We start from the raw sequence: 26803 nt of genomic DNA, 5'->3' as shown, positions 1-26803 counted from the left end.
TACAAATGACCTTCTTTGTACTCATTAAACCTGGCTTAGTGGGCTGTGAGCTGAGAATAAGGAGGCTGCATTCTTGCAGCAAGGAAGACTGGTGGTATCCAGACTGCCCAAACAGCAGGCAGCACAAGCAGCAGACTGAGTGCAGGATTTATCAGACTCTGCTTGGCACTCACTAGACCTTATCAGAAATCCTATGTTCAATTGTGGGACCTTTATACAAGATGCTGGCAAACTGGACAAAGTTCAGAGGGGGGCACTGAGATGGTTGGTGACAATCTGCAAGAAGCAGCTGCAGGGCTGAGGCTTTTTAAGCCTGAGGCAGATAGCTTCAAGGGCAGTTAATTGCATCCTCCAGTATCCCATAGGGAAGAGGTGGAAAAGACGGAAGTGGGCTTACCACAGCAGACCATAGCAGGAGGGCAAGAGACAAAAGATCAACTGAAACAGGAAATTCCTGATGGATATTAGGAACAACTTTTTCCCCCTGAAAGTAAGTAAAGAGTCAGAGCAGGTTACAGAGAGAGGTTGTGCAGTCCAACCTTGGAGATTCTTAAGACAATCTGGTGCGATCTCACATCTGACCCTCCTTCAAGCAAGACATTGGACCAGAGACCTCCGTACATCCTTTCCAGCCTGAAAGACTCAGTGCTGCTACAGAAGTCATTAGTTCGGTTTCTGAGGTTTGTAAGCTGACTCTCAATAGCCTGTATACAAGGATGAAGTTCCAAGCTCCACTTACTGGTCTAGTTTCCTGTGATAGGGCAATATATGCCTCTTTTTTTAATTAATTACAATTATCTGTGTTACCTTTTTCTGCTGTCATCCTTACTCATTTCATCTGACATAGAATACTTAGAAACATTTTCAAAAAATTAACTGGATCAGTATATGCAAAATGCAGGAATATTTGTGCACCTGTGAATACAAGTAACCTGACATCTGGTTAGAAAAAGTTCAGAAGACATTAGTGGAAGAGACGTTACACAAGAAAAATACAAACTTGATGAATTATTATCAAGTATATTCCTAAATTCTGGCTATGAAAGTTATGTTAAATTTCAGAATTCCAACTTCACACCAGCTATAAACTCAAGCTGGCTAACTGTTGACACTAAATCAATACTTAAATGTAATTAATGATAATATGCTTTTTAAAAACCAAAAAAATTGACAGTGTAAGCAATCTAGCCCTGTCTTAATGACTAATGACAGATGTCTCTCATCCTCCGATTTTGGTGAGTACCAAATATGCAAAGATTTGTACAGACAGCAATCTAGGTTTAACAGTGATACATATCTGAGGTAGCAAATGCAAACTATGATACTGAGAAACAAGAAAAAGACCAAGCTGGAGGGAGCTCTGAGCAACCTGGTCTAGTGGGAGGTTCCCTGCCTATGACATCTCCAAATATATTGTACATTAAATGAAACAGAAAAAAATAGATATGCTATGTGGCTGACTTCTTGTAGGATTGTTTTCTACACACAAATAGGAACTTCTAAATGTGTCAGCATGTGGTCATCTGGCTCCAACAGCAGGCACAAGAGGTACTACCAAAAACTGAGGAAGGTGTCTATTTTTATAATATCAGCAGAGAAATAATCAAATGTCTTAATTCTGCTAAAAAATGATGACTGATTAAAAACATGGTTATGTATCCTTCTCCACTGTGGTGATTTAATTTTACAACCATAATATTTTCTTTCTATCAATGTTTACATTGATAATTTTCGTTTTGTTAAACATTGACCAAGCTAAAACCATTCAGCACATGAAACATGCAACCAGAATAAAATACACAGTGAAAACCAGAATCAGTGGCAGGCTGAAAAGAGACTGCTATTCAATGCCCACATCTTAAACCAAGTTAACTTGAAAAAACTGGCATGCTCTCCTAGCAAAATCATAACTGTTTATTATGTTTTTATCATTTAAGCCCAGAAGCAGGATGAAACAGACAGGTGTAATACTAACTGGGCAAGAAGTCAAATCGTCAGTTTGGGGACCAAGAATCTCACCAATTCAAGAAAAATGTCACCAGTTTCACACATTTTTTCCTGAAAAAATAGTTCTGTTTCGGCATCACTGAAATCAAAGTCCTGCAGGCTACCTCTTAAGATTGTTTACAAGGATAAACAGGGAGAGGAAGGATCCACAGATGATGTGCAGGAAAATCTATTTACAAATGTAAGGATAGTGCCTGTTCTGATCTGGAGTGCCAGTTACACCAGTAATACCACCCAGGATGTTTTTGTAATGGCAGATGGCTTTTCAATTGCTCAGTGTGAGCCTGAAAGGACTCTCAGTTGTCTCTTAACATTCTTTTTGTAATGCATCTTTATATTTTTGTCCAGATGAGACATAAAATGGCAACAGGGTTTACAATGACTATCAGGAGGCTAAGTTCACATTGTATTTATTTACTAGACCAGACATGTAAAGCCCACCTGCTTTTAATCAAGTATTCTATTTAAAGATGAATTTCTAGGATTCTCAATAGCATACTCGAAATTTTTTCCCACTGCTGTCAACAGCTTCTCCTCAACTGCTTTGTCTTTTCCCCACTGTGGTCTACCTTGGCAAAGATAACGTTTGTGTCTGACTGCACATAGGCACACAGGAAACTACAACAGAGCAACACCATTCCAGAAGATATTAAAAAAACCAAAAAAATCCAGCTATCTTTTCAAAAAGGGTCGTTCCTTCCATATGCTACTAGACCTTCATGTGCTGTACTGCAGAGATTGGAGAGGGCAGGCTTTTGATTCCATCATGTTAAATCCTATGCATGTGCTCAGTGACTCTCTAGAGAGAGGATCAGTTTTGAGTCAAGAGCACACAACACCTGTGAATTCATGCACACTTATATGATAATGCATAAGCTTTTCCTCTATCAAAAGCATTCAAAGCTGTCAAGTTTTGTGGGAGTGCCATAAACAGGATTGTGGGAACAAAGGACACTTGTGATACAAAGCAGAAGTCTGTGCTAAATGGCCATAAAATGAAAAATCAAAAATCCAGTCAAGGAGAAAGACTATAACTATGGATACAGTATCTTTACACAATTGGATATGGAAACCCCAATCAATCTAAAATGTTTAAAGACTCTTCAAGACGTATTTTATTTGTTTGAAGAGTTTTTTTCTGACATACACAATAAATAGAGAAAGGGAGTGTCTAGGGTGGTATGTATAAGTAGCACTGCCACATGGAAATGAAAACAGCATTCTAGATCTCGATTCAACCCAAGGACACATCACGCACATATTATTTTCACTTGGCGGAAAAACAACCCAACATGTAAATCACTATTCTACCTCAGCCTATAGTGATTGCTAGGTACTGAGGTCAGGTTGACTGGTCTATAATTACCAGGATCCTCCTTCCCACCCTTGTTGTGAATGGGTATCACATTGGCCAGCTTCCAGTCATCTGGAACCTCACCAGTGAGCCAGGACTGTTGGTAAATGATGGAGAGTGGCTTCACAAGCTCATCTGCCAGCTCTCTCATCACCCTGGGGTGGATGGCATCTGGGCCCATAGGTTTATGAATATCCAAGCATCTCAGAAGTTCTCTGACTGCCTTCTCTTGGATAATGGGGGGACCATTCTGTTCCCTGACACCATCTACCAGCCCAGGAGGACAGTTGTCCTCAGGACAAGCCATCTTCCCACTAAAGACTGAGGCAAAGAAGGCATTAAGCACTTCCACCTTCTCCTTATCTGCACTTACTAAGTTCCCTCCCACATCCAGTAGAGAACAAAGGTTGGTCTTACCCTTCCTTTTGCTATTAATATTGTAAAAACATTTTTTATTATCCCTTACAAAAGTTGCCAAATTAAGTTCAAACCAAGTTTGGCGTCTCGAACTTTTTTCCTACATGCCCTAGCAAGCCCCTTAAATACTTCTTAAGGGACTTGACCCTCCTTCCAAAGATGATACATCCTCTTTTTATTCCTAAATTCCTTCAAAACCTCCTTGCCCACCCAAGCTGGGTGTTTACCTCATCGACTCGTCTTTCGGCACACAGGGACAGTCTGTTCCTGTGCCCTCAGGATCTCTGTTTTGAAGCACACCCACCTTTCCTGGGCTCCCTTGTGTCGAAGTGAGGGAGCGACCACCTTTGTTGATTTCGCATCTGACTCCGTTTATTCACTCAATCAGTCACTTTTTATAACCGTGTTACTTAAGTTCATGCATATTGCAAAATCTGAGCTCCTGACAGGCTGTAGAGAAAACTTTAGCTCCTCCTTTTGTTTACAATACCTGAAGTTAGTTTACTGAAACCATGATCAGTGTTCCCACCATGATATTAAAGGTTCTCAAAACCTTCATATCTATTCCCAGACTGGCCGTCTGTTCCCAGTAGCAGCCAAGGACAGAACGGTCTGAGAATCTTGTTGTTTATATAAAAGGTGGCTGAGAACCTAATTATTTACAGGATCAAGCCTGGGAAAGGCTGCTTCGCAGCAGGCTTCTATATTTCCCTCAGCTGAATACCTTCATGGCCTCTTTCTTTAAGCCATGCTTAAACCAGGCTCTCCACACCCTTGTTTTTAAGTGCTGCTTCCCAAGGAACTCTCTAAGTCTCCTGAGTAGGCCAAAGTCTGCCCTTCCGAAGTCCAACGTAAAAGTCTTATTGGTATTCATTTCACCAAATATCGAGAACTGTGTAATTTCATGATCACTCTGCCCCAAGCAGCCTCCAAGCACCACATCTCCCACCAGCCCATCTCTATTTGCAAACAGCAGGTCTAACATAGTCCCTCCCCTGGTGGGTTCACCCACCAGCTGTGACAAAAGTTATTCTCCACACACTCTAAGAACTTCCTGGACTGTCTCTGTTCTGCTGCATTAAGTTCCCAGCAGATGTCTGGTAGGTTGAAGTCACCTACAAGAACAAGGGCTGTGATCCTGACACATTCTCCATCTGCTTATAGAATAAGTTGTCCACCTCTTCCTCCTGGTTGGGTGGACAATAACAGGCTCCCAGTAGGATATCAGCCTTGTTGGCCTTCCCTTTATTCTTACCCACAGGCATTCAGCTTCATCATGATTAGTTTCAATACCCATGGCATCAAAAGCCTCCCTAATATAAAGGGCCACCCCTCCACCTCCTCCCCATTTCCTGTCTCTGTTTAAGAGTTTGTAGCCATCCCGTGCAGCACTTCAGTGATGTGAGTTGTCCCACCACATTTTCATGTTGCAGTTTATATTCATTCAGAACTACACTCAATTTAACACAGCTTTTGTTTATATAACGGGATACACAGCTCCCACTACTCCAAGATGATGAGCACAGCTTGCCTGAAAAACAGCATTTAATGCCTGAAGGAAGAGCATGGCAAGATTTGTGAGGTAGTGTTCAAGAACGGCCTCCTCTAAAGTGAAGATTTTGTAGTGGGTTTCCAAAAGATATGCTGTAAATGCTTCATTTTGCTTTTATTATTTGCTTATGCTGAACAAGAAGAAGTTTCAGGCAAAAGTATTGTGACACATCGGAGATTAGACACCATTCCTTTAAAGGGTTACACTTCTTCCTGTTTCTACAACCCAAGAAGAAATTAATCGATAATATATGGATGTGAAACTCCTCCCAAAGCCAAGGGAGGAGTTGACTTGAGATATGATTGACTTGATCATTTGACTTGAGATATGATCATGTTTTCGTAGAGATGCTGGAAGCTACTGCTATGATCAACATTCACCACACTTGTACAGAAATGTAGAATTAATAAGTCCCAGCTTTTCTTCACCTGAGTTTTCTTGCTGATGACTCTTCCTCCTTGCCCTGCTGTTCTTCCTTCTCTATCTTCCTCTCTTGATCCCCAAAGAAGGACCACTGTCCTAATTAATTCTTCTTGCCAGGGTTAGCTGTGTAAAGAGAAGCACAGCAGGTAGACCCGTCTGCCTCAAACTGCGTATTTCAGAATCACTTACATCCTCAGTCCTGGAATGACTTCACAGAGAATTCCACCAGGTAGGATTATTAGTTTGTAGGATTATTATTAGGTAGGATTATTATTTACCATGCTGTGCTGCTCTTCACTCACCCTGCTCCTCAGCAGTTAACGACTGCAAGCAAGGTGTCTAGATAAAACGGTCGGCAAATCATCCAAGGGACAATTAAAAGGGGAAAAAAAAATAGCACATACTACATTTCCAAAGGCAGAATGAGAAATAACAAAATGAAACAAAACAAAAAACAATACCAAAACAGAATCAGGAGGGCAGGTGCTCAGTCAGCTGCTCATGCAAAGAGAACAGTTGACAAAAAATACAAGTATGTGGGAATGGCAGCAATGTTTGCTTCCCACAGTATTAATCAACAGGGCTTTAAAGCAAACAGAAAACTCCCTGAGATTGTCTGCTGGTTTGACTACAGGCACACACACACCTCTACACAAACACACACACACACACACACACACTCCTTTTACCCGGCAAACAATCCAGGTAACTAAATTCTACATCTGGACATTACAAGTTTTCAGACACAAATTTGTTCAGTTTTACAAATGTCCAACACTGTGTGCGTCTGAAAAATACAAATGGAAGAACAGTGTGCTTGGTTAGTAGATTGTTGCCTATCTCATAGAATCCATGTGTATAATAACTAAGGCACTCTATTTTAAGACAAATGGCTCCATTATTATAGACACTAACAAGATTTTTATGTATTCTGTACACTTGCAAATATGTAATTTATTTCTTTAAGATAGTAAAGTTGGCTGCAGCACATCTTTAGAAATTGTTAATTGCCTTCAATATTTCTGTACATATGTGGTTGTCCAAGCTAATGAATTAGGGTGACATTTCACACCGTATACACCCTGTGTGTGTTCTTAGCAATATAAGTAATTCAATTGTAACTAAATCAACAGTTTTTAATAAGCTCTTTTTCCACTTTAGGCCTGAAGAGTGAGGAGGTTATGGACTTCTAGCATTTGATGAAAGAGAAAGCAGATGAAATCAAATGCCCTGCAGCATGCAGAAGGTTTGACTACTAGATCCAGTATCACCCTTGCTGTAAGGTCATTTTGTCAGAAGTGCCTGTTACATACACCATCAAAACCTGAATATGAAAAAATTTAATATCCTGCAGTAAAAGCATGTCTACGTAGACATCTTGACCTAAGTAATAAACAAAGTAACTGTTTTCCTGTTCTTATCCTTACATCCAGTTAAAGAAGAAAAAGGGTCTTTATTTCATGAAAATTATTTTATGCCTTAAAAAAACCCTGCATATCAAACTGAAGTAGACAAAGTGACTGATTTTTGGCTACAGAGAGTTGGCTCCATCTGTATGCAGTCTTTACATTATGTATTTATAGCAGTCCATAATAGTTGATTTATGTTCAATCAAAGCTACAGCTGCTACTTAGTCCAGTTTGATTCAAATATTTTAACCACAAGGGCATAAAAAGTTTCAGATTGCTGCTTTAAGACTATGGTTTATTCCCCAGGTCAGACCGGATCATTTAATCAGATACCCTCATCTATATCGTTGTTACTTGACATTCCAAAAGCAAACCGCGTGCTAATTCCATGAACAAATCTCTCTGGAATTAATTCCAAATATTGCTGCTGTGTTCAAACACATTCTGCATGGCAGTGATTTAAAGAAAAAAAGAAACAGGAGAAGAGGGCACAACCTCAAGTTGCACCAGGGGAGGTTCTTCCCTGAAAAAGCCATTAGGTTTTGGAATGAGCTGCCCAGCCCAGGGAGGTGGTGGAGTCAGCGTCCCTGAAAGTGTTAAGTGTAATGACTGGGTGTGGCACTCAGTGCCATGGTCTGGCTGATAGGGTAATGTTGGGTCACAGGTGGACTGCATGATCTCGGAGGTCTTTTCCAGCCTGATTCCACGACCTCTTCCCTTCCACTTGTGAGGTTTATTATTTAACCTCGATGCTGCCTGGATTCCCTACTGTGTGGCACAAGCGTGAAACCCTGGCGCTTGCTCCTGTCCCCAAGGCAATGCCCTCGGCAGGAGCAAACACAGGCAACCGCTGCCTCACGGCTGAACGCCACACTCCGCGCGGCCTGCCTGGTCCCCACAGGCACAAACCCGACCCTTCCGGGCCTGGGCAGGGCGAGGGGAGGGCGCGGGAAGTGCGAGGGGAGGGCGCGGGAAGTGCGAGGGGAGGGCACGGGAAGTGCGAGGGGAGGGCACGGGAAGGGAGGAGGGCGCGGCCGCTGTCGCGCTGTGGAGCGTCACGAGCTGGGGACGGAGGCGGCGCGGCCGCGCTGCGGGAAGGGCGAGCGGGGTGAAAGGAACCGGAGCCCCGTGCTCTCGGGCCGGGCAGGTGGGTAGCGGGCGGCACTGCAGGGGCCTGGGCCAGGCCGGCTGGCCTAGGGCGGGCAGCGGCCCCGGGTCGGGGAGAGCCGGGGAGGCCATCCGTCCGTTGTGGGCGGGAGGGAGAAGGCGAGCGGGAGAGCCATTCCCGAGTGAGGGGAGGACTGGGCGGCGGCGGGAGTGGGTCAGGCCGTCCATGGCTCTTGGAGAAACCCATCCCGAGCGCTCTCGCTGCGCTTAATTAATACTGTCACTGGGTTATTGATTCACCGCAGCGTTGCTGCTCACTGACCCGCAGGTCCCGAGCGTAGCAATGACACGGTCTCCTGTGGAAGTGTGGCTGACTTGTGCTTCACGTTTCCCGCAGGATTCAGCGTTCCCATCCCTCGCCTCCGCCTGGATGAGCCAGAGCTCTTCGCCACTGCACTTTACAGCCTGGCACCTTGATGGAAACAGATGTTGATGGTGGTCCGAGGTGACGTATGCCCGAGGAGCAGCCGGCCTCCTTTTTTGTTTTGCCACAAAAAACTTGGTGGGAAAACAACTCTGCAGCCAACTTTGGCTGGCCTTGTCTCTGGGATTTAAATTGCCTCTCCTCAAACAATCAGTTTTTCTTCAGTTAGACCCTGAACTGGGGTCTTCCAAGGCTTCAGCTTTTAGGGATTTGATTTGAACAAAGGTTCAATTTGATTCTTAAGCATAGTCTGGCATACCTTGTCAGGAAGAAGTTCAGTTGGGAAAATGACCTGTATGACTCCAATTATTATATAAATATTATTTATACTAGAATATTACTACTACTTCTAGAATCTGAAAAAAAGGATTTATTGCAACCCTTGGTATTTCAAGCCCAAAGTTGCAGTCAGAACAATATAAACTGTATAATACATTTTTAGCAAAACATATGCTGTGTTCAGCTCGTGCTTTCTAACAGTTGCCATATTTATAAAGTCTCTAACAGATAGAATTCCAAGCTCTTATTTTAAAGGAGTATGTTTATCTTATATTGTGCCTGTTTTGCAGATATTTGTGGGGGTTAAAAGATTTGAACTCCAGCTGAATAAAACAAGGGCTGAAAATTGAAGGATGGCAGCAAATCCTTCAGGACAAGGTAGGTTTTAATTTAAGTATTCAAGGAAAAGAAAATGCAAAATATCAGTGAAATCACCATGACTGTAAGTTTATTTTTATGGAAAGATGAAGAAAGGGAGGAGAGGTGGGGCTGAAAGCAGCAGAATGGCAGCAATTCTTCTGGGACAAGGTACATGCACATCTAATGGTTGAAAAAGACCACTGATGGTTGGAAAGCTCTTTATTACTGAGCACAATGTTGTGCTCAGGGTTAGGAAGTAGGCATCATGCGTGTGCTACAGTAATCATTTCCTGAAGCTTATTTCAGACACTTACAGCGCTTGGCCTTGAACATGACTTGCAGCTATTGCACTCAACATCAGAGAACAGCCAGAAGTCAAGTACATTCTATGGGGACAGCAAGACCCAGGCAGTAATATCTGTCACAGCAGCAATTGGCCAGGCCTAGGAGAAAAAGCCAGTTAAAACTGTAATGGTAACTGCGATGAAATGTTCCTTTATACCAAGTTGTATCTCAATTGTATCCGGAAAATAATAAAAATCTTAGTAATGGTCCATCTCTCCAAGTGCTGCATGTGCTTTAGAAGGGGCTGAGGTGTCATGCAGTGAATTTGAAGGAGGATCTTAAATCGCCCTCTAGAGGTGTTTTCTGGAAACCTTAGGGGAGCTCTTAGGCTTTTCCTATGTGGAAGAGCTGGGGACAAAGCTTCTCAGGTATGGCCCTTCCCTTACTCGTTTATGAGAAATGAATTCTGGGTTCAGTTTCCCAGCAAGTGGAGACTTTTTGCAGGTCTGTCTTTGTGTCCTTACCTCAGGCAGTCCTGCAAACCTGGTGTTGCTGGATAATACTTCAGGGGGTGTCCTATAACTCGTGTGGTCCAAGCCACAGATTTTTACTTGCTGCTTGACGGAAAGGGCGTAGTTTCAGAAATGCTTTTTGAGATTTTGTGAGGTGTTGAGAGAGAAGTACTGCAGATTGCAGAGCTGTCTGTTTGCAAATTTTAACTCTGAGAAAGTTTTTGGTGCGTAATGGTAAATCTTGCTTTTATTCTGCGAATGCAAAGTCAGCATCATTGCAAAGAATAGAATGTTGTCACGGAGAGTCAAAAGCTGCTCTTTCTTAAATATGTTGGTTTACTGAGAGATGGGATTTTTAGGTCAGAATACTTTTGCTTCCCTCCTGATTCCAGTGACCTATAATTTAATAGAGCCTTAGAATCTTTTATATTTGGGATATCCTTTATAGTCTTATTAAAGGAACCATGCAGTTATTATTTGAAAATTGTTTGCACTAAGGAGACAAGAAACACTATCAAGTTTAATTACCAAATAAGCCTATAAGTATTACAACTAGGAAAATTAGAAAGGAACAGGTAAACATGAGTAACAGTTCAGGGTTTCTGTCTTTGCTAGATGCAGTCTGGTAGTGAAAAGGACTGTGAAAAACACTGCATTTTTAGCTTGCCTCCTGGCATATATATTAGTACTGTTCAAGGAATCCATTCTCTTCACTTGGACAAAAAGCATACAAGTTTACTGAAATGCTCACCAGAAGAGTTTTGAATGGTAGCACTTCGGCAGAGCTGTAAGGATGAAGTAAACAGTAGCCTTCTACACAGGTAGACAGTGATGGGAATTTTTTGTACTGAATTACTGCTTTTCCTTTGATTTGTATCACATATTTTCTTAGTAATAAATAGGAGTTTCCCATTGATAACAGACTTGGACTATAAAAGTTAAGATGTTTTGAGCCAGACTTTTATTCACTGGCCTCTTAGAAAAGCGCTCTTGGTAGCGAGCAGCCTATGAGTGCAGAAAAACCAAGAAGAATTGAATGAAAAGCCTTATTTCAGTTCATTAGTACCACAGGGAACTGATGGCATGAGACTGACTGTGGCTTTAATAAGCAATAGAAGGTCTTGCTGTATGTGTGCTGAGTGTTGTCTACCACATGCACTCATTGCCCAGAGTGATACACTTTGAGGGGTGGAAATCAACTTCTGAATTAGAGCAAATACTTCCAGGTGCTCAGGAATACACTGCTCCTACTGCAGTACTTCATAGTACTTAGGCAACATGCATTCATCAGGCTGTTCTTGTGAAATGCCTGTGCTTGTGTGCAGCAAGGCCAGAGCCTTGCTGTGTGTAACTGAATTAGCCACTCTGTGTGTGAGTCTTCCTAGAGGAAGCTGTATGAAATGAGAGAAATGTAATTGCTCAGGACCGAATTCTGCTTTTGGTCCTCAGAGGTGGAAAAGATACAGATCCTGCTTCAGACAGTGCTGAACGTTTCAGAAAATAAGAGTTCTGGTATGTTGGAAGAAGAAGCTCTTGAAATGTGAACAGAATTCTAAGTTTCAGGCTGAAGCAATTCTAGAGTGTCTTTATGTCCTGAAAGTTGTTTATTCTTTTTTCTAAAGATATGTGGGGACATTCCCAGGGCACATTCTAATCAGTTAGATTTGGGTCTCTGTTCACCAGTCTGAAAAGGAAGATTGTGCTGTTCTGCATTGAATTATGTCATCATCTACACATTTTGCCCTTCCCAATCTGAGTCTGATCTGTGTGTAAACATAGTACTTGAGAACTTTGCAGCCATAAAGCTGTCAATTACTTATATTTTATATATATATATACTTACAGGTATTTTCTGGAGGCACAGACAAAATACTAATGTATTTTTAAGTAATTCTACTTAATTTACTGAATAACCAGTAGACCTTTTGTTTCATTGTCACGCAAAGTATATGAAAGCATATCCAGATGTAAATTGTTACTGAGAGCATTGGCATGCAGCAGATTGTTATATGATGTTTTGAGATGCCAGTCATCATAAGCAGAAGAGGCCATCAGAATAGAATTACTCCATTTTCTTCACAAGCGGTGTGTTTAATATGGACTTTAGATTCTGCTTTTTAAGAGGCTGCTGCCTCACTTAATGAATGCTGCCATTTATAGAAACATGCACTTCAGTAAAGAAATTGCTTTAAGTCCTTTCTGAATTGAGCAGGCAGGACAAAATGCAGTGCTTTTCAATGTTCAGAGCTTGGAAGTCACATACAGCTTTGAAAACATTTTCTAAGTAAAAGTGTATTTTGGACACAAAGTAACAAGAGGGCTTTTTAGTGCTGTTACACATCTATGGGTAAATGATAAACGGTGCATCATAGAAAAAACTTAAATGTCCTGTGAATTTGAAGCAGCAAATCAAGGAAAGATCAAAGAGTAAAGATAATCAATGAAAAGCAAAAAATTAAAAACAGATAAATGTAATGCTGTTGCTAGCTGTGCAGAGTTAATTAGAAGAACTAACTGACACAGGTAATGGTTAGATAGGGTGGTATATAAAATATTTAGAGTAGGTTAAAGAGAGAGGCTTGCTGTGAGCTCTTAAAGCTGGCAGTGTCACTCAGCAAGGTTTCAGCTTTCTCTGGCTTTCTGCCTTTCATGTGCAGAAAATAGGTGCAAGTAATCTTTCTTGTCCTGCACAAATACAATGCTTGATGTCAGAAACAGAGGTGTGAAAAAGGTTTAAATTTTGAATGTCCTGAATTTGCTACATTAGAGAGTAATCTGAGGATCTAGGTGCTCAGTTTGACATCTGACAGTCCCATGATCTGTTTAGCTGCCTTGAATAGATTGTTTTGTGTCAGGACTCATGTCAGCAAAGCTGAGAAAAATGCTTATAAGCTCCAATATACGAAGTGTTTGAACTCAAAATATTAGTACTACTCAGCCCAGTGAAGGGAAGTCTAGATTTAAAGCTCTATTAGGAAGTTCATTTGTTTAAAAGCTGCACTGGTTTTCACAGATGGGAATCTGGTCTGTACTTAGGACAGCTTTTGATTTTTGCATGTCCACATTTTTAGAAGAAATGAAAGCAGAAAGTAGAAAGCAGAACAGACAAATCTGTAGATGAAATATTACTCTTATTTATAATTGAAGCAGGAAACTTCTGTAGGAGTTTCAAATTGGTCTTTATGAAAGCATTTTGGGTTCCTCAACAGGGACGAATCTAAATGAAAGTTTTGCTTATTTTTTGCCAGATATGATTAATTACTCTCTAAGGATGCCAGAATTTCCCTATAAAATGGATTTCTCATGTTCCACTCCCTCCATTGTTAACCTTTAAATGAACAGGCTTTACTTTGCACATTGAAGAAGTTTACCTGCAGGAAGATCACATTGCTCAGCTGAGGAGTACTAACATGTGTATGTTGAATATGCTCCTCCCCTTTCTTAAACAGGCTTTTTTTTCCTTGCCAATAACAAATTCTCTAAAACAAATTGCTTTTTCAGTGCAGCAGGTTGCTGATGGTTAGTGTCTGAACTCTAGTGCAAAATACTACTTAAAAAAACCCAACCAACAAACAATCAAACAAAAGCACACCACAAATCACTTAGTAGCGGTATGAGGAAAGAAAAGATACTTGGGTTTCTTCTGACTACTTCTAGAGTTTCTTCCACAAGATACTGTAACAAGACTCAAAATAGAAGACAGAGTCTTCTGCTGTTTCTGATCACAGTTTAAAAACAGCATTTAAAATGTCTCAGGCTGTTCTGAATCACACCATGTGTTTCATGATAAATTTAAGTATATTTAATCTTTATTTTTTTGGATCACTAACTTATATTAAAAAGTGGTCTCCTTTTTCTTTCCATAATCATCGGATCTTGTGAATTCCAAGCACACATTTAAATTTATGCAGTTTAAGGTGAGCAAGCAGTATCAGTAGGGTGCTGAGTAATATGTCAAGTATAATGGTTTTTGGATTAAAATTGTGTAGAATGAACATACAAGCATACGGTTGTTTTAGGTCAGGCCCTCTTAAGAGGTGATTCAGTCATCCTATCCACACATTGTCTCCAAAATTTACAAGGAAGTGAAGTCTGGGCTAGCTGCAGTTCAGAGATATTAAATCCTAGCTTGGCAAGATTTGTCAGCCTTTGTATGTCAGCTCTGTTTAAAGGTTTCAGATTCATTGCAAGCGCAAGGTCTTAAAAGAAAAAAAGTCATAGTGTACAATACCTGAAGAGCAGAGAAACATCAAAGGCCTGAATCAGTACTCTTATCAAACAGAATTTAAGTGGAGCTAATGCCACATAGGAAGGAGAGATTAGCAGACAGAAAATTTCCAGTTAATTAAATGTAACTGAAAATCTTGTTAACAAATATCAAAATAATTGTGGGTGATCTTACATAAAACCATAGTACAATATAGTCTGACTGTGCTCCTGTTGAGAACTCTTGTGACACTGAAGTTTATGGATGTGTACATTAGGCATGGTAGAAGAAAAAGGTTAGAGCTTGATAGCAAAGCAGTACAGATGCATGTTGTTATTTAGAGTTGAAGGTTTCTCTCTGGTGATTGTCTCCTTCATTAAGCCATGCAGATGAAAGGAATTATGGATTATGTCATTGAGCATCAGGACACGGTCTGTCAAAGAGGATGAACTTTTGAGTGCAGCTACTAAAAATAAATGATTTTACCTTGACATGCTAATACTCTCCTTAAGAGTTATCATGTGTGGCCTTCCTCACAGCTTGTGAATTACCGTGTTTAGTGCTGTCATTAACACAGTTTGCAGGGCAGGGGCACAGCATGCAGCAGCTTCCAGGGGGAATCTTGAACTTTTTGCGTGGAGGAAGTAAAGGAGAGCTGACTTTTGACTTTTACTTAATTTTTTTTTTTTATGATGTTGTCATAGCTTGTTATTTATAGAACAGCAGGAAATAAGAGATTCAAGAAGTTTGCATTTCTGACATGAGGAGTGTCCTTGGTGGCATAGAGGCGTGTGAGAGTCATCTCTGGAGCTGTTGTCCTCAGCTGTGCTGTTTTGGCATACTGGGCAACAGCAGGGGCTTGTGCCTCTGGTTTGTTTGAGGGCTGCAGTGAGATCCTTTATTATATGAGTCCTGTTTAGGTACAGGAGTTTTGCCATGTTTGCGTTTTGAGGGCGACTTTGAAAAACACATGGGTGGCAGCTATTTTGGGCATTTTTGAAATTCTCTCAAGCCACCCTACTTCCTGACCCCTTCTCTAGTATTCAAGGTCGCTTTGGAAGAGTGATGAAAGCAGATGGAGGCCACATTCTTATATGGTGTATGGACAATTTAATAGTTAAAATTTGCTTCTCTATTCCAGCATTTGATCATACTCAGAGTAAGGGTAGTCTGTATAGGGCACATTATATTTAAACTTTTCTTCATAGATGAATGAAACATGTTTGTATGAACACATGTGCGAGCTTAGTGATTTGCTCATTCTTACCTATTATATATATTAAATGCTTGTGTTACAGTTTGAGTTCACGAGTGACATGAGAAATTAAGCCCCATGCATATATTACTCCATTGTTATTGTTGAGTTGAACATTCAGTGACTACTTTTTAAATGTAGAACCTGGTAAGTTTACTGCTTTTTTTTTTGGAAGGCAGCTATTTAAACATAAACACTGATTGTAGCTCCAGTGCTGGCTTGGGAAGGGATAGGCTCTAACTTGAGTTAAAAGCCTCTGCTTAAAATGTAATGATATGCATGATAGCTTAAAGCTATTGCATGCTGAAAAATGAAGCCTATTTAATAATAGTCTTTTGAAGTGAAGATCAGTGTATTCATCTTAGAGTAATTTTGTACAGGGATTTCTAATTCCACAGGTTTAGAGTTGAGCCACAGAAGTCAAATAAATATCTCTAATATTTTTCTGTCATTCTCACCAGGTTTCCAGAATAAAAATAGGGTTGCAATCCTGGCAGAACTAGACAAGGAGAAGAGAAAGTTACTTATGCAAAACCAGTCTTCCACAAATCACCCTGGAGCCAGGTATTTTATATTCTTAGACCTGTTGGACCATCACTGATTACATCAAGGAAAAAAAAGCCAAGCAGCTAGTGAGCTGTAAACTTATATAAATACTTAACAGAAGTGTATTCTGATGATCTTTAATAACAAGGCAGAGGGACATTGCTCTTTAGGAACATGTTTAAAGTGGTTTACATAGCATGAATTTTGGCCTATATAATTTCCATTTGAGAATGAGAGAAGCAGATATGCTTACTCAAGTGTATTAAAGTCTATCATAAAGAAAAATCAGGGAGCAGCCACTGAGGAAACATTTCATTAAGCTGAAATGCTCTGGGGAATGGAAGTAGCAGACCATTAGGTTCAGGATTCTGTGTGCTTCGAGAAGCACGGTTACAGCAGGAGTGAGTTATTCTTGAAACTCCCTATGTGCAAGGTCAAACCAGTGTATGTTACAGCAGATAATCCTGTAAAAGATGCTGTGTTGTAGGGATGATTCTACATCATAAAGCGCAATAGTATAATCTGAGTTGAAAGGTTTCTCCCATAGAAGACAAGAAGATCAGATTTTTGTTGTAAATCAGTAACTAGAAAATCACACAATAATTTACGTGGAGAAATTGACATCCTTACACTTTGGGGTTATGGTGAACTGAGTGCAGTGCCATGTTCTAGACACAGCGTAGCCCACAACACCTGTATGAGAGTCAAATACTCTGACTACAGTCTGAGTGCTGCCTGTGTATTTTCTTCTGAGAGATTCCACGGCACTTTTAATTCCTTCATAAGGTCAAAAAACACGCAGAATACTTGAAATTGCCTCATGTAGACTTCTGAGTGAGGTAAGAAGTTACTATTAATAACTTTATGTGGTTATTACTTGAGCAAAATTGTTGCAAAGAAAATCAGAATATCATACTGTTATGTACAGCTCCTGGCAGCAGTGTTTCTGTGCTTCATTGTAAGCTTGACGGCTTTAGGGAGTGCTTGTTTACTCTCTTTTTTCTTTAAGGAAATGCAACACTGTATTCTAGTGAGGAGAATTAGAATTTTCTAGTTTTGAAGGTGGACATGGGTGGAACCTACAATGCAACAGTCAGACTCTTGGCTTTGGTGTGGTGGGCTGCTGTGTGATTTTTGAAAAGCTGACAGTTTTTTGATGTTGTGCCGATGGTGTTGCACCACAGAGTTGTCAGAATTGAGACCATAAAATTTGTGCAAATTTGACCAATAGAGCTTGATGTACCTAAAGCACAACAGTGGCAGGGACAGCATAGAGGTGAATGGGTTGGTTTCTTGACTTGGCATGTGAAAATTCTGTATCCAAGAACAGAAGACATCTTTTGAAAAATATCAGCTTATGGTGGAGCCTTAGGCTTATCTACAGAAATCATATTGAAAAGTTAGAGAGCACAGATTACAAATTGCAAATTAAATACCTCCAAAATCACTGAAAATACTGGGTTTTAAATAAACTGAGTACTACTCTCACTGCTCACTACTCCAGCAGTGAGACTTTCTTAATACTTGCCATAAGCAAAAATTTTTCTGAATTGTTTAGCTTTTGTTATGCATTTAGGCATAGATTTGGCAGCAGATCTTTTCATGAGCATGGCTACTTCTCAAAAACTGATTTACTAAATCAGCTGTTGACATTGGAACTGCTGGTAAAATTCAGTTGATGAATTTGCTTGGGATCCTTGTCATTCTGTCTCTGTGATTAGTAAGAGCAGAGATTTCAGCAGCAGTCTCCAGTGACAGTTTCAGTGGTAGTTGGGAATTGTTTTGCAATACAGTTCTAATGGTAACCCTCACCTAATTTCCATGTTATTTATATATAGAGTTGGGGGTGCTTTTTATGTCTTCTTTTTGGTTTCAGAAGGCAGATGAGTCCTAAGACATAAAAGACAAGAAAAAACAGTAGTAAATTTTAATTTGAAACCTTTTGCTGCAGTGAGATAGATATGCTAAATCAGTTTTAGGTACTCCAAGCTGTTACCAAAGGATCATTATTTCAGTTAACATCAATAGGAAACTCCTTTTTCGTAGATAGTGAACTGCTTCCCTCCCACTGAAGACCTGTTCTTATACTGAAGTCTGCAGAGCTCTTGTTAGTGCTTCTGTTTGTCACAGTTGTTTAGAACAGTCACTCGGTGAATGAGTAGTGGTGAAAGCACAAAGCTGCTTTAGAAATTCCTTGCATTGTCCAACACTGCACCCCACTGGTTTCATTGACTTCAGTGGGACTCAACCCATGGGCAAAATCCGCAATAGGCTTCAGGTTTAGATTGGCAGAAAGTGTTTATGGTGGCTCAAATTATACAGCTGTGGTCACTCTACCTACCCTTTTTTCTCTTGTATTTACAGATAGTCATTCCAAACAGTAACTGACAATTTTCAAGCCGTGAGTGAAATGAGAGCTCAGGAAGTCATGGTACCCATGGCTAGAATGGCAAGAACACATTTTGGCTGTGGTCTGTGTCATACCATCTTGTTCTTTCTTGCAGCATTGCACTTGCAAGATCACCTCTGAATAAGGATTTCCGTGATCATGCTGAGCAACAGCACATTGCAGCACAGCAGAAGGCTGCACTGCAGGTGAGCTGATATGGTCAGAGTTCAGTTTGGCTCTGTTTAGATGTGCATCCCTTCAGAGAGCACCTTCTCTCCTCCTAGAAATATTGAAAAGCCCCTTTTAGGTATCTCTCATTTCTGCATTTGTCATGAGTGAAGTCTCTTTTGTTATGGTGAAACATGTTCTTGGGCTTGGAGAGCTCCACCCAGCCCCACAGCCATCCCGTCATGTCTCTATTGAGCTCCCCCCAGTTTGTGTCTCAGACTGAGCTCAGATGGCTCCCTTTGGCCTGCTGGCGATGCTGTTGCTGGTGCAGCTCACTGTGCCAGTTGCCCTTGATCACTCCAAGGGCACCCTAAAGGCTCAGGCTGAATTTGAGATCCAGCAGGGCTCTTCGCTAGTGGTGGAGAGAGGGAATATGCAGAACATCTAACTTGCTGTAGTCCAGCCTTTGAACTAGGAAAGGGTATGTAGGATTTCACAGAGGTGTTCCAGAGCTATACAGCAGCTGCCTCCCTCAGATGATATATCTACATCACATGAGCAGAATCCTGGTGTCCCATGTTTAGGATTGTGTCTGGTGGCACTCCATGTAGCAGCTGTCATAAACCAAGAATTGCAAGCTGGTTATGGAAGGAAGTGCAAGTGGAAACGTGGGGTATAGGCAAAGAAGGGCAATCAGGAGTTGATTTGCTCCACCTCCATGGGGTTGGCTGAGAAGAGCTGAAGAGAATGTCTAAGTTAATTGCCCTGATGGGCCTTATTTTGATGTAGCTGATCTAAAATGCTGGGTTTGAATTTAACTTTCAGAATTAAAGAGCAAACTGGGAGAAATAAATAGTTAATGCTGCAGAAGCCATGAAGTTTTAAATCGTGTCAATGCTACAGGGAGAGATGCTTTAACAAATGCTTTTCTTTTCCAGCATGCACATGCACACTCCTCAGGATACTTCATAACTCAAGATTCTGCATTTGGAAATCTTATTCTTCCTGTCTTACCTCGACTTGAGGCAGAATGAGGAATGTTGTTTGTCTCAGAAATTCAAGATCTGGTTTTTGTCCATAGCTGGAGCTGTCTGACCTTTTAATTTCTTTATGTATCCTAAAAACTACTTTTTTTCTGGGTTCCTGCAAATGCCATTCAGAAGTGTGAGCTCTTGTGATGGGGAAATAGTGTTGAAAATTTTTTATCCTGTATTATTGCTGTTCCTCTGTCAGGTCAAAGTCAAATGCAAGACTTTTCTTGGACTTTGAAGTGCACAGGGTTTGCTCTTCCCTGTTTCAGTGCTTCCTTTAAATAAATGTCCAAACCAGAGTCACCAAGAGATGCACAATCTGACAGCATTTATGATTCTTTTTATTATGTACAGATATGGTTTTTGTAATGAATAATGAAAATTATTTCTGTCCATTAAAACAGACACGAATTTGTCAAATACATCAGCCAGTCTTCCTCCCCCACCCTCTCCTATGCAGGAACATTTCTAGTGTACTGTTTGCCATTGTAGCATCTTCGGGTCTTAAGTCCTTAGTTACAGTGTGCCTGCCTGTTGTGGGGTGACAGCCTTCAGCCTTTATCCCAATATCATGTGTTGTGTCTGGCAGCTGTGCCTTCCCCCCCCCCGGCCGTCTTGCTGTGGCGGGATGGGGAAGAGAGGGGGGGGGAGTGTGGCCAGGCACTTTTGCTTTGGGCTTTGGCTGCTTGGCTTGGCTAGCCGCTTGCTTGCTTTCTGCTTTTTTTTTGCGCTGGTTTTTTTTTCCCTTTTCTTTTGTTCTCTCTTTCTTACCCTCCCCTGAAGATACTGGACCGGCTCCGGACCTGACCTGAGAGCTCCAGGACACCCGGAGCTTGCGACAGAAGCTCGGCGCCCTCACAACACAGTCTGGTCCCTTTTCTTTTCTTGTGTTGGGGAGTGTTCTTTTTGTTACTTGCAAATAAATAGGTTTTGTTTTCCACTTTGCTCCTCCGAGGAATTCCTTCCCGAACCCGGTGTTGGGGGAGGGGTGGTTGGAGGTTTGTTTTGTTTTGGGGGGCTCCCTTTTGGAGATTTCCCCTAATTTGTCCTAAACCAGGACAGTATATTTTTTGGTGCGTTGGCCGGGAAATTCGGAGGCCAAAAAGAGTGGAAAAAAAACCTATAACAAAAATATTTTGGTTTTGGTTGTTTTGTGGGCATATTGGTGATTCATAATGTCATTTGGAGTGGAAGCTTGCCGGTTTTTCTGGTCCCTAGGGGCTTTTGAAGTTTTAATACCTTTGTGGTCCCTAGGGTTATTTCCTTACCCAAAAATAGCTCTGATGTTGTCCCTAATAAGTAGCTTTTGTAAGCGGGGGGCACTAACCAGAATAATCATTGTGCTGGCCTTATGTGTGATGATGTGTCGGATAACAATGCTGGACTTTATTTCAGGAATGTATGGATTGTTGTCATGGCTGTGTACTCAGTTTGTTTGGGGAGAAGAAGAGGAAGGGGCTTTTCAGCCTTTGTCTTCCTTCTTCTCCTACAAATTGTTGACATCTCTATTAGAAAATACTGAATTTCCCCTGAGTTTGAAAGAAACCATCTTTCTGGCATTTAATTTATTAAGCCTTTTCTATACTGTCTGGAGTGTATATAAAATGAAAGCTGAGATTTCTAGAGGGGTTAGAGAGACTCCTGATTCAGGAGTAAAACAAAGCAGGAAAAATCTTGACTGGAGTGGGAAATGGGAGGATATGGGCCAGACTTTAAAGGAATTTTCTGATCCTATAGACTGGGACTTTCCATCTGATCAAATTCAGAATCCAGTCGAGGTGGCAAAGTATTTGAGGGAGAAGTGCCATGGTAATACTAAGGAAGAAAGGATTACTGCAGTGAGCTGGGCCTTGGCGTTTGTTTACCGTACTCTGCTAGATAGTGTGGAGCAGCAGATAGCAGAAAGGGAACAGGGAGATAAGTTAGTTACTATCCCAGTGACCCAGGCTGCAGCTAACATCCCAGGCTCCAGGCTAGCAGCTGAATCAGACAATAGGCCCCAAACCATGGCTGTTGCAGCTAATACAAGAGGTGGAAAGTGTAAAGGCAAGACCGATTGAAAGGTGGAGGATGATGACGATGATGCAGAAGAAGGACCCTCATCAAAATCAGAGGCCACATCAAGGGGCACAGAATCTGGAGCCAATATTGACTCCTTTTCTCTGAAGGACCTCAGAGGCCTAAGAAAGGATTACAGCCGACAACCTGACGAATCTATAATTAGTTGGTTAGTCCGCCTTTGGGATGCTGCAGGGGAGGTTACGATTTTGGATGGTACTGAAGTGAGGCATTTGGGATCCCTGTCACATGATCCTGCCATCGATCAAGGTATGATGAGGGGGGCTAACCCTCACAGCCTCTGGGAACGGGTCCTAAGAAGCGTAGCAGAACGGTACCTGTGTACAGATGATCTCTATATGCAGCAGACACGATGGAAGACCATAGAACAGGGGATCCAACGCCTGAGAGTGATGGCGGTTGCAGAGCTCATTTTCTCAGATGACACAACAACTAGGAATCCGGACCTGGTACCATGCACTCCGGTAATGTGGAGGAAACTTGTGTGACTTGGGCCACCTGAATACGCTTCGGCCCTAGCAATAATGAAGCGGGATGATACATGTGAGACTGTGCTCGATATGGCAAAGCAGCTTCGAGCGTACGCAGATGCTGTGCATGGCCCAACTCATGCCAGAATTGCAGCAGTGGAAACCCGACTGCAGAAACTAGAAGACAAAATAGAGGAGAATCATAAGAAACTCCGGGAAGAGATTAAGGAGGACCTTATTCAAATCTCAGCCGTACAAAGTAGAAGCCCTGGTGTCCAACGCCGGCACTCCTTTGATGGGGAGAGAAGGTACATCCCACGGGCTGAGTTATGGTTTTTCCTGCGTGAGTCTGGAGAAGACATGAGGAGATGGGATGGAAAACCCACCACTGCTTTGGCACAACGGGTGCGTGATTTGAAGAAAAGAGAAAGTATCACCAAAAAGATAGCAGCTCTGGTCGCTCGTAGCCGAGATGTTAAGTATGACGATGACATGTCCGATCCCCTTGAAGGAACTTCCAAGGCATATGCCCAAGGAAAGAAGGACAATCTGGCTTAGAGGGGCCCTGCCTCCAGCCAGGAAGAGGCACGGGAGAACCGGGTTTTTTGGAAGGTGTGGATCAGATGGCCTGGCACATCAGAGCCACAAGACTATGAAGCATTGGTTGACACTGGATCACAATGTACCTTAATGCCATTGGAACACGTGGGGACAGAACCTGTTTCCATTGCTGGAGTGAGGGGGGGATCACAACAGTTGACTTTGTTGGAAGCTGAGGTGAGCTTGACTGGGAAGGAGTGGCAGGAACATCCGATTGTGACTGGTCCAGAGGCTCCATGTATTTTGGGCATAGACTTCCTCCAGAATGGCTACTACAAAGATCCTAAGGGATTCAGGTGGGCTTTTGGAATAGCTGCAGTGGAGATAGAGGGTATTAAACAATTGAATACCTTGTCTGGACTATCAGAGAACCCATCTGCAGTAGGACTCTTGAAGGTAGAGGAGCAGCGAGTGCCAATTGCCGCCTCAACAGTGCACCGCAGGCAGTACCGGACGAATCGAAATGCCGTGATCCCCATCCACAAGATGATTCGAGAGCTGGAGAGCCAAGGGGTGGTCAGTAAAACCCACTCACCCTTTAACAGCCCTATCTGGCCCGTGCGAAAATCTGACGGAGAATGGAGATTGACTGTGGACTATCGTGCCTTGAATGAAGTGACTCCATCACTGAGTGTGGCTGTACCGGACATACTGGAACTGCAGCACGAGCTGGAGTCCAAGGCAGCAAAGTGGTACGCGACCATTGATATAGCTAACGCGTTTTTCTCCATCCCTCTGGCAGCAGAATGCAGGCCTCAGTTTGCTTTTACATGGAGGGGAGTGCAGTATACCTGGAACCGATTGCCCCAGGGGTGGAAACACAGTCCTACCATCTGTCATGGACTGATCCAGGCTGCACTAGAAGAGGCTGAGGGTCCAGAACATTTACAATATATTGATGATATCATTGTTTGGGGGAACACGGCAATAGAAGTGTTCGAAAAAGGAGAGAAGATAATTCATATTCTCCTGGAAGCCGGATTTGCCATTAAGAAGAGCAAAGTCAAGGGACCTGCCTGAGAAATTCAGTTCTCGGGGGTGAAGTGGCAAGATGGACGGCGTCAGATTCCTGCGGATGTTATTAACAAAATCACTGCTATGTCCCCACCAACTGATAAGAAGGAAACACAAGCTTTCTTAGGTGCTATAGGTTTCTGGAGGATGCACATCCCTGAGTATAGTCAGATTGTGAGACCCCTTTATCTGGTTACCTGCAAGAAGAACGACTTCCATTGGGGCCCTGAGCAGCAGCAAGCTTTCGTCCAGATCAAGCAGGAGATCGCTCATGCTGTAGCCCTTGGTCCAGTCAGGACGGGACCAGATGAGAAGAACGTGCTCTACTCTGCAGCTGGGAGCCATGGTCTGTCCTGGAGCCTTTGGCAAAAGCTACCTGGCGAGACCCGAGGCTGACCGTTGGGATTTTGGAGTCGGAGCTACAGGGGGTCTGAAGATAACTATACTCCAACAGAAAAGGAAATCTTGGCCGCCTATGAAGGAGTCCAAGCCACCTCGGAGGTGATTGGTACAGAGGCACAACTCCTTCTCGCACCCCGACTACCGGTGCTGGGATGGATGTTCAGAGGAAAGTTTCCCTCTACCCACCATGCCACCAGTGCTACTTGGAGTAAGTGGATTGCCCTCATTACGCAGCGCGCTCGAAATGGGAAGTTAAATCGCCCTGGGATTCTAGAAATAATTACAAATTGGCCCGAAGGTGAAAGCTTTAGTGTCGCAGATGAGGAGCAAGAGCCAGTGACCCAGGCTGAGGAAGCTCCGCCATACAATCAGTTGGCAGTAGAAGAAACACGTTACGCCCTATTCACTGATGGTTCTTGTTGTGTCATAGGGATGAAACGGAGGTGGAAAGCAGCTGTATGGAGTCCCACTCGACGGGTTGCAGAGGCTACTGAAGGAGAGGGTGAATCCAGTCAATTTGCTGAAATCAAAGCAATTCAACTGGCCCTAGGTATTGCAGAGAGAGAGAAGTGGCCAAGGCTCTATTTGTATACCGATTCTTGGATGGCAGCCAACGCTTTATGGGGATGGCTGAAGAGATGGAAAGAGGCCAACTGGCAGCGCAGAGGAAAACCAATTTGGGCTGCGGAAGAGTGGAAAGATATCGCTACTCGGTTAGAGAAGTTACCTGTGAAGGTTCGCCATGTAGATGCCCGTGTCCCCAGAAGTAGAGCTAATGAAGAGCAGCAAAACAACCAGCAAGTACATCAGGCTGCAAAGATAGGGGAGTTGAAGATAGATCTCGACTGGGAGCATAAGGGAGAGTTATTCTTAGCACGATGGGCCCACGATGCCTCAGGCCACCAGGGTAGAGATGCCACCTATAAGTGGGCACGAAACCGAGGGGTGGATCTAACCATGGACAGTATCTCTCAGGTTATTCGTGACTGTGAGACGTGCGCTGCCATTAAGCAGGCCAAGCGACTGAAGCCCCTCTGGTATGGGGGGCGGTGGTCTAAGTACAAATACGGGGAGGCCTGGCAGATTGATTACATCACACTGCCTCAAACCCGCCAGGGCAAGCGCTATGTACTAACCATGGTAGAAGCCACCACAGGATGGCTGGAAACCTACCCTGTGTCCCATGCTACAGCCCAGAACACTATCTTGGGCCTTGAAAAGCAGGTCCTTTAGAGGCACGGTACTCCCGAGAGAATTGAGTCGGATAATGGAGCTCATTTTAAAAACAATCTTATTAATACTTGGGCTAGGGAACATGGCATCGAGTGGGTATACCATATCCCCTATCATGCACCAGCTGCAGGGAAGGTGGAAAGGTACAATGGATTGTTAAAAACCACCTTAAAAGCATTGGGTGGGGGGTCTTTAAGAAACTGGGAGCAGCATTTGGCAAAGGCTACCTGGTTAGTTAACACTCGAGGTTCCACCAACCGAGCGGGTCCTGCTCAGTCTGAGCTCCTTAATATAGTAGATGGGGATAAAGCCCCAGTGGCCCGTGTCAGAGGTTTGTTGGGAAAGACAGTATGGATCAACCCTGCCTCGAGTACAGACAAGCCCATCCGTGGGATTGTCTTTGCTCAAGGACCAGGTAATACATGGTGGATAATGCAGAAAGATGGAACAACACGGTGTGTACCTCAGGGAGACCTGATTGTGGGATGAGACTCATATATGAATGTCATTGTTTGTTGAATGTGAGACAGAAGGAAACTTCTGTAAGTGTCAAAGGTCTGAGCAAGTAAGATGAGAGGAATGCGTAAGTGTCAAAGGTGTGAGTAAGTGAAATAAAAGTTTTTTATTGTATGTTCACGATATGGGATAAGGGGTGGAGTGTCGTGGGGTGACAGCCTTTATCCCAATATCATGTGTTGTGTCTGGCAGCTGTGCCTTCCCCCCCCCCCACCCCGGCCGTCTTGCTGTGGCGGGATGGGGAAGGGGGGGGGGGGGTGCCCAAGCACTTTTGCTTTGGGCTTTGGCTGCTTGGCTTGGCTAGCCGCTTGCTTGCTTGCTTTCTGCTTTTTTTTTGCGCTGGTTTTTTTTTCCCTTTTCTTTTGTTCTCTCTTTCTTACCCTCCCCTGAAGATACTGGACCGGCTCCGGACCTGACCTGAGAGCTCCAGGACACCCGGAGCTTGCGACAGAAGCTCGGCGCCCTCACAACACAGTCTGGTCCCTTTTCTTTTCTTGTGTTGGGGAGTGTTCTTTTTGTTACTTGTAAATAAATAGGTTTTGTTTTCCACTTTGCTCCTCCGAGGAATTCCTTCCCGAACCCGGTGTTGGGGGAGGGGTGGTTGGAGGTTTGTTTTGTTTTGGGGGGCTCCCTTTTGGAGATTTCCCCCTAATTTGTCCTAAACCAGGACACTGCCTCTTACCTTGCTTTGTGAAATATGAAAG

At 42.8% G+C, this 26803-nt stretch overlaps 1 protein-coding gene across 1 annotated transcript; it reads left to right on the top strand.

Annotated features, from left to right (window-relative positions):
- The first annotated feature begins 8154 nt into the window (after window positions 1-8154).
- On the top strand, window positions 8155-20103 carry INIP (INTS3 and NABP interacting protein). The gene is made up of 6 exons (XM_064735594.1): window positions 8155-8309; window positions 8667-8774; window positions 9323-9410; window positions 16113-16215; window positions 18702-18792; window positions 19693-20103. The coding sequence occupies exons 3-6, from the start codon at window positions 9386-9388 to the stop codon at window positions 19786-19788; spliced, it is 315 nt and encodes a 104-aa protein (XP_064591664.1). The 5' UTR covers window positions 8155-8309; window positions 8667-8774; window positions 9323-9385; the 3' UTR covers window positions 19789-20103.
- The last annotated feature ends 6700 nt before the right edge of the window (window positions 20104-26803 follow it).

This window comes from Zonotrichia leucophrys, chromosome Z (assembly GCF_028769735.1).
Source record: "Zonotrichia leucophrys gambelii isolate GWCS_2022_RI chromosome Z, RI_Zleu_2.0, whole genome shotgun sequence".
In the NCBI taxonomy this organism is placed as follows: domain Eukaryota; kingdom Metazoa; phylum Chordata; class Aves; order Passeriformes; family Passerellidae; genus Zonotrichia; species Zonotrichia leucophrys.
The sequence above is the reverse complement of the archived record's forward strand: the minus strand, read 5'-3'. Positions and strand labels throughout refer to the sequence as shown.

What these genes read in the sequence shown, in the direction of transcription:
- INIP (XM_064735594.1), top strand. Translation starts at nt 9,386, where the DNA reads ATGGCAGCAAATCCTTCAGGACAAG. An exon ending in ACAAATCACCCTGGAGCCAG is followed by an intron (nt 16,216 to 18,701) that starts GTATTTTATATT and finishes TCTTTCTTGCAG; the next exon opens with CATTGCACTTGCAAGATCAC. An exon ending in AGCAGAAGGCTGCACTGCAG is followed by an intron (nt 18,793 to 19,692) that starts GTGAGCTGATAT and finishes TTTCTTTTCCAG; the next exon opens with CATGCACATGCACACTCCTC.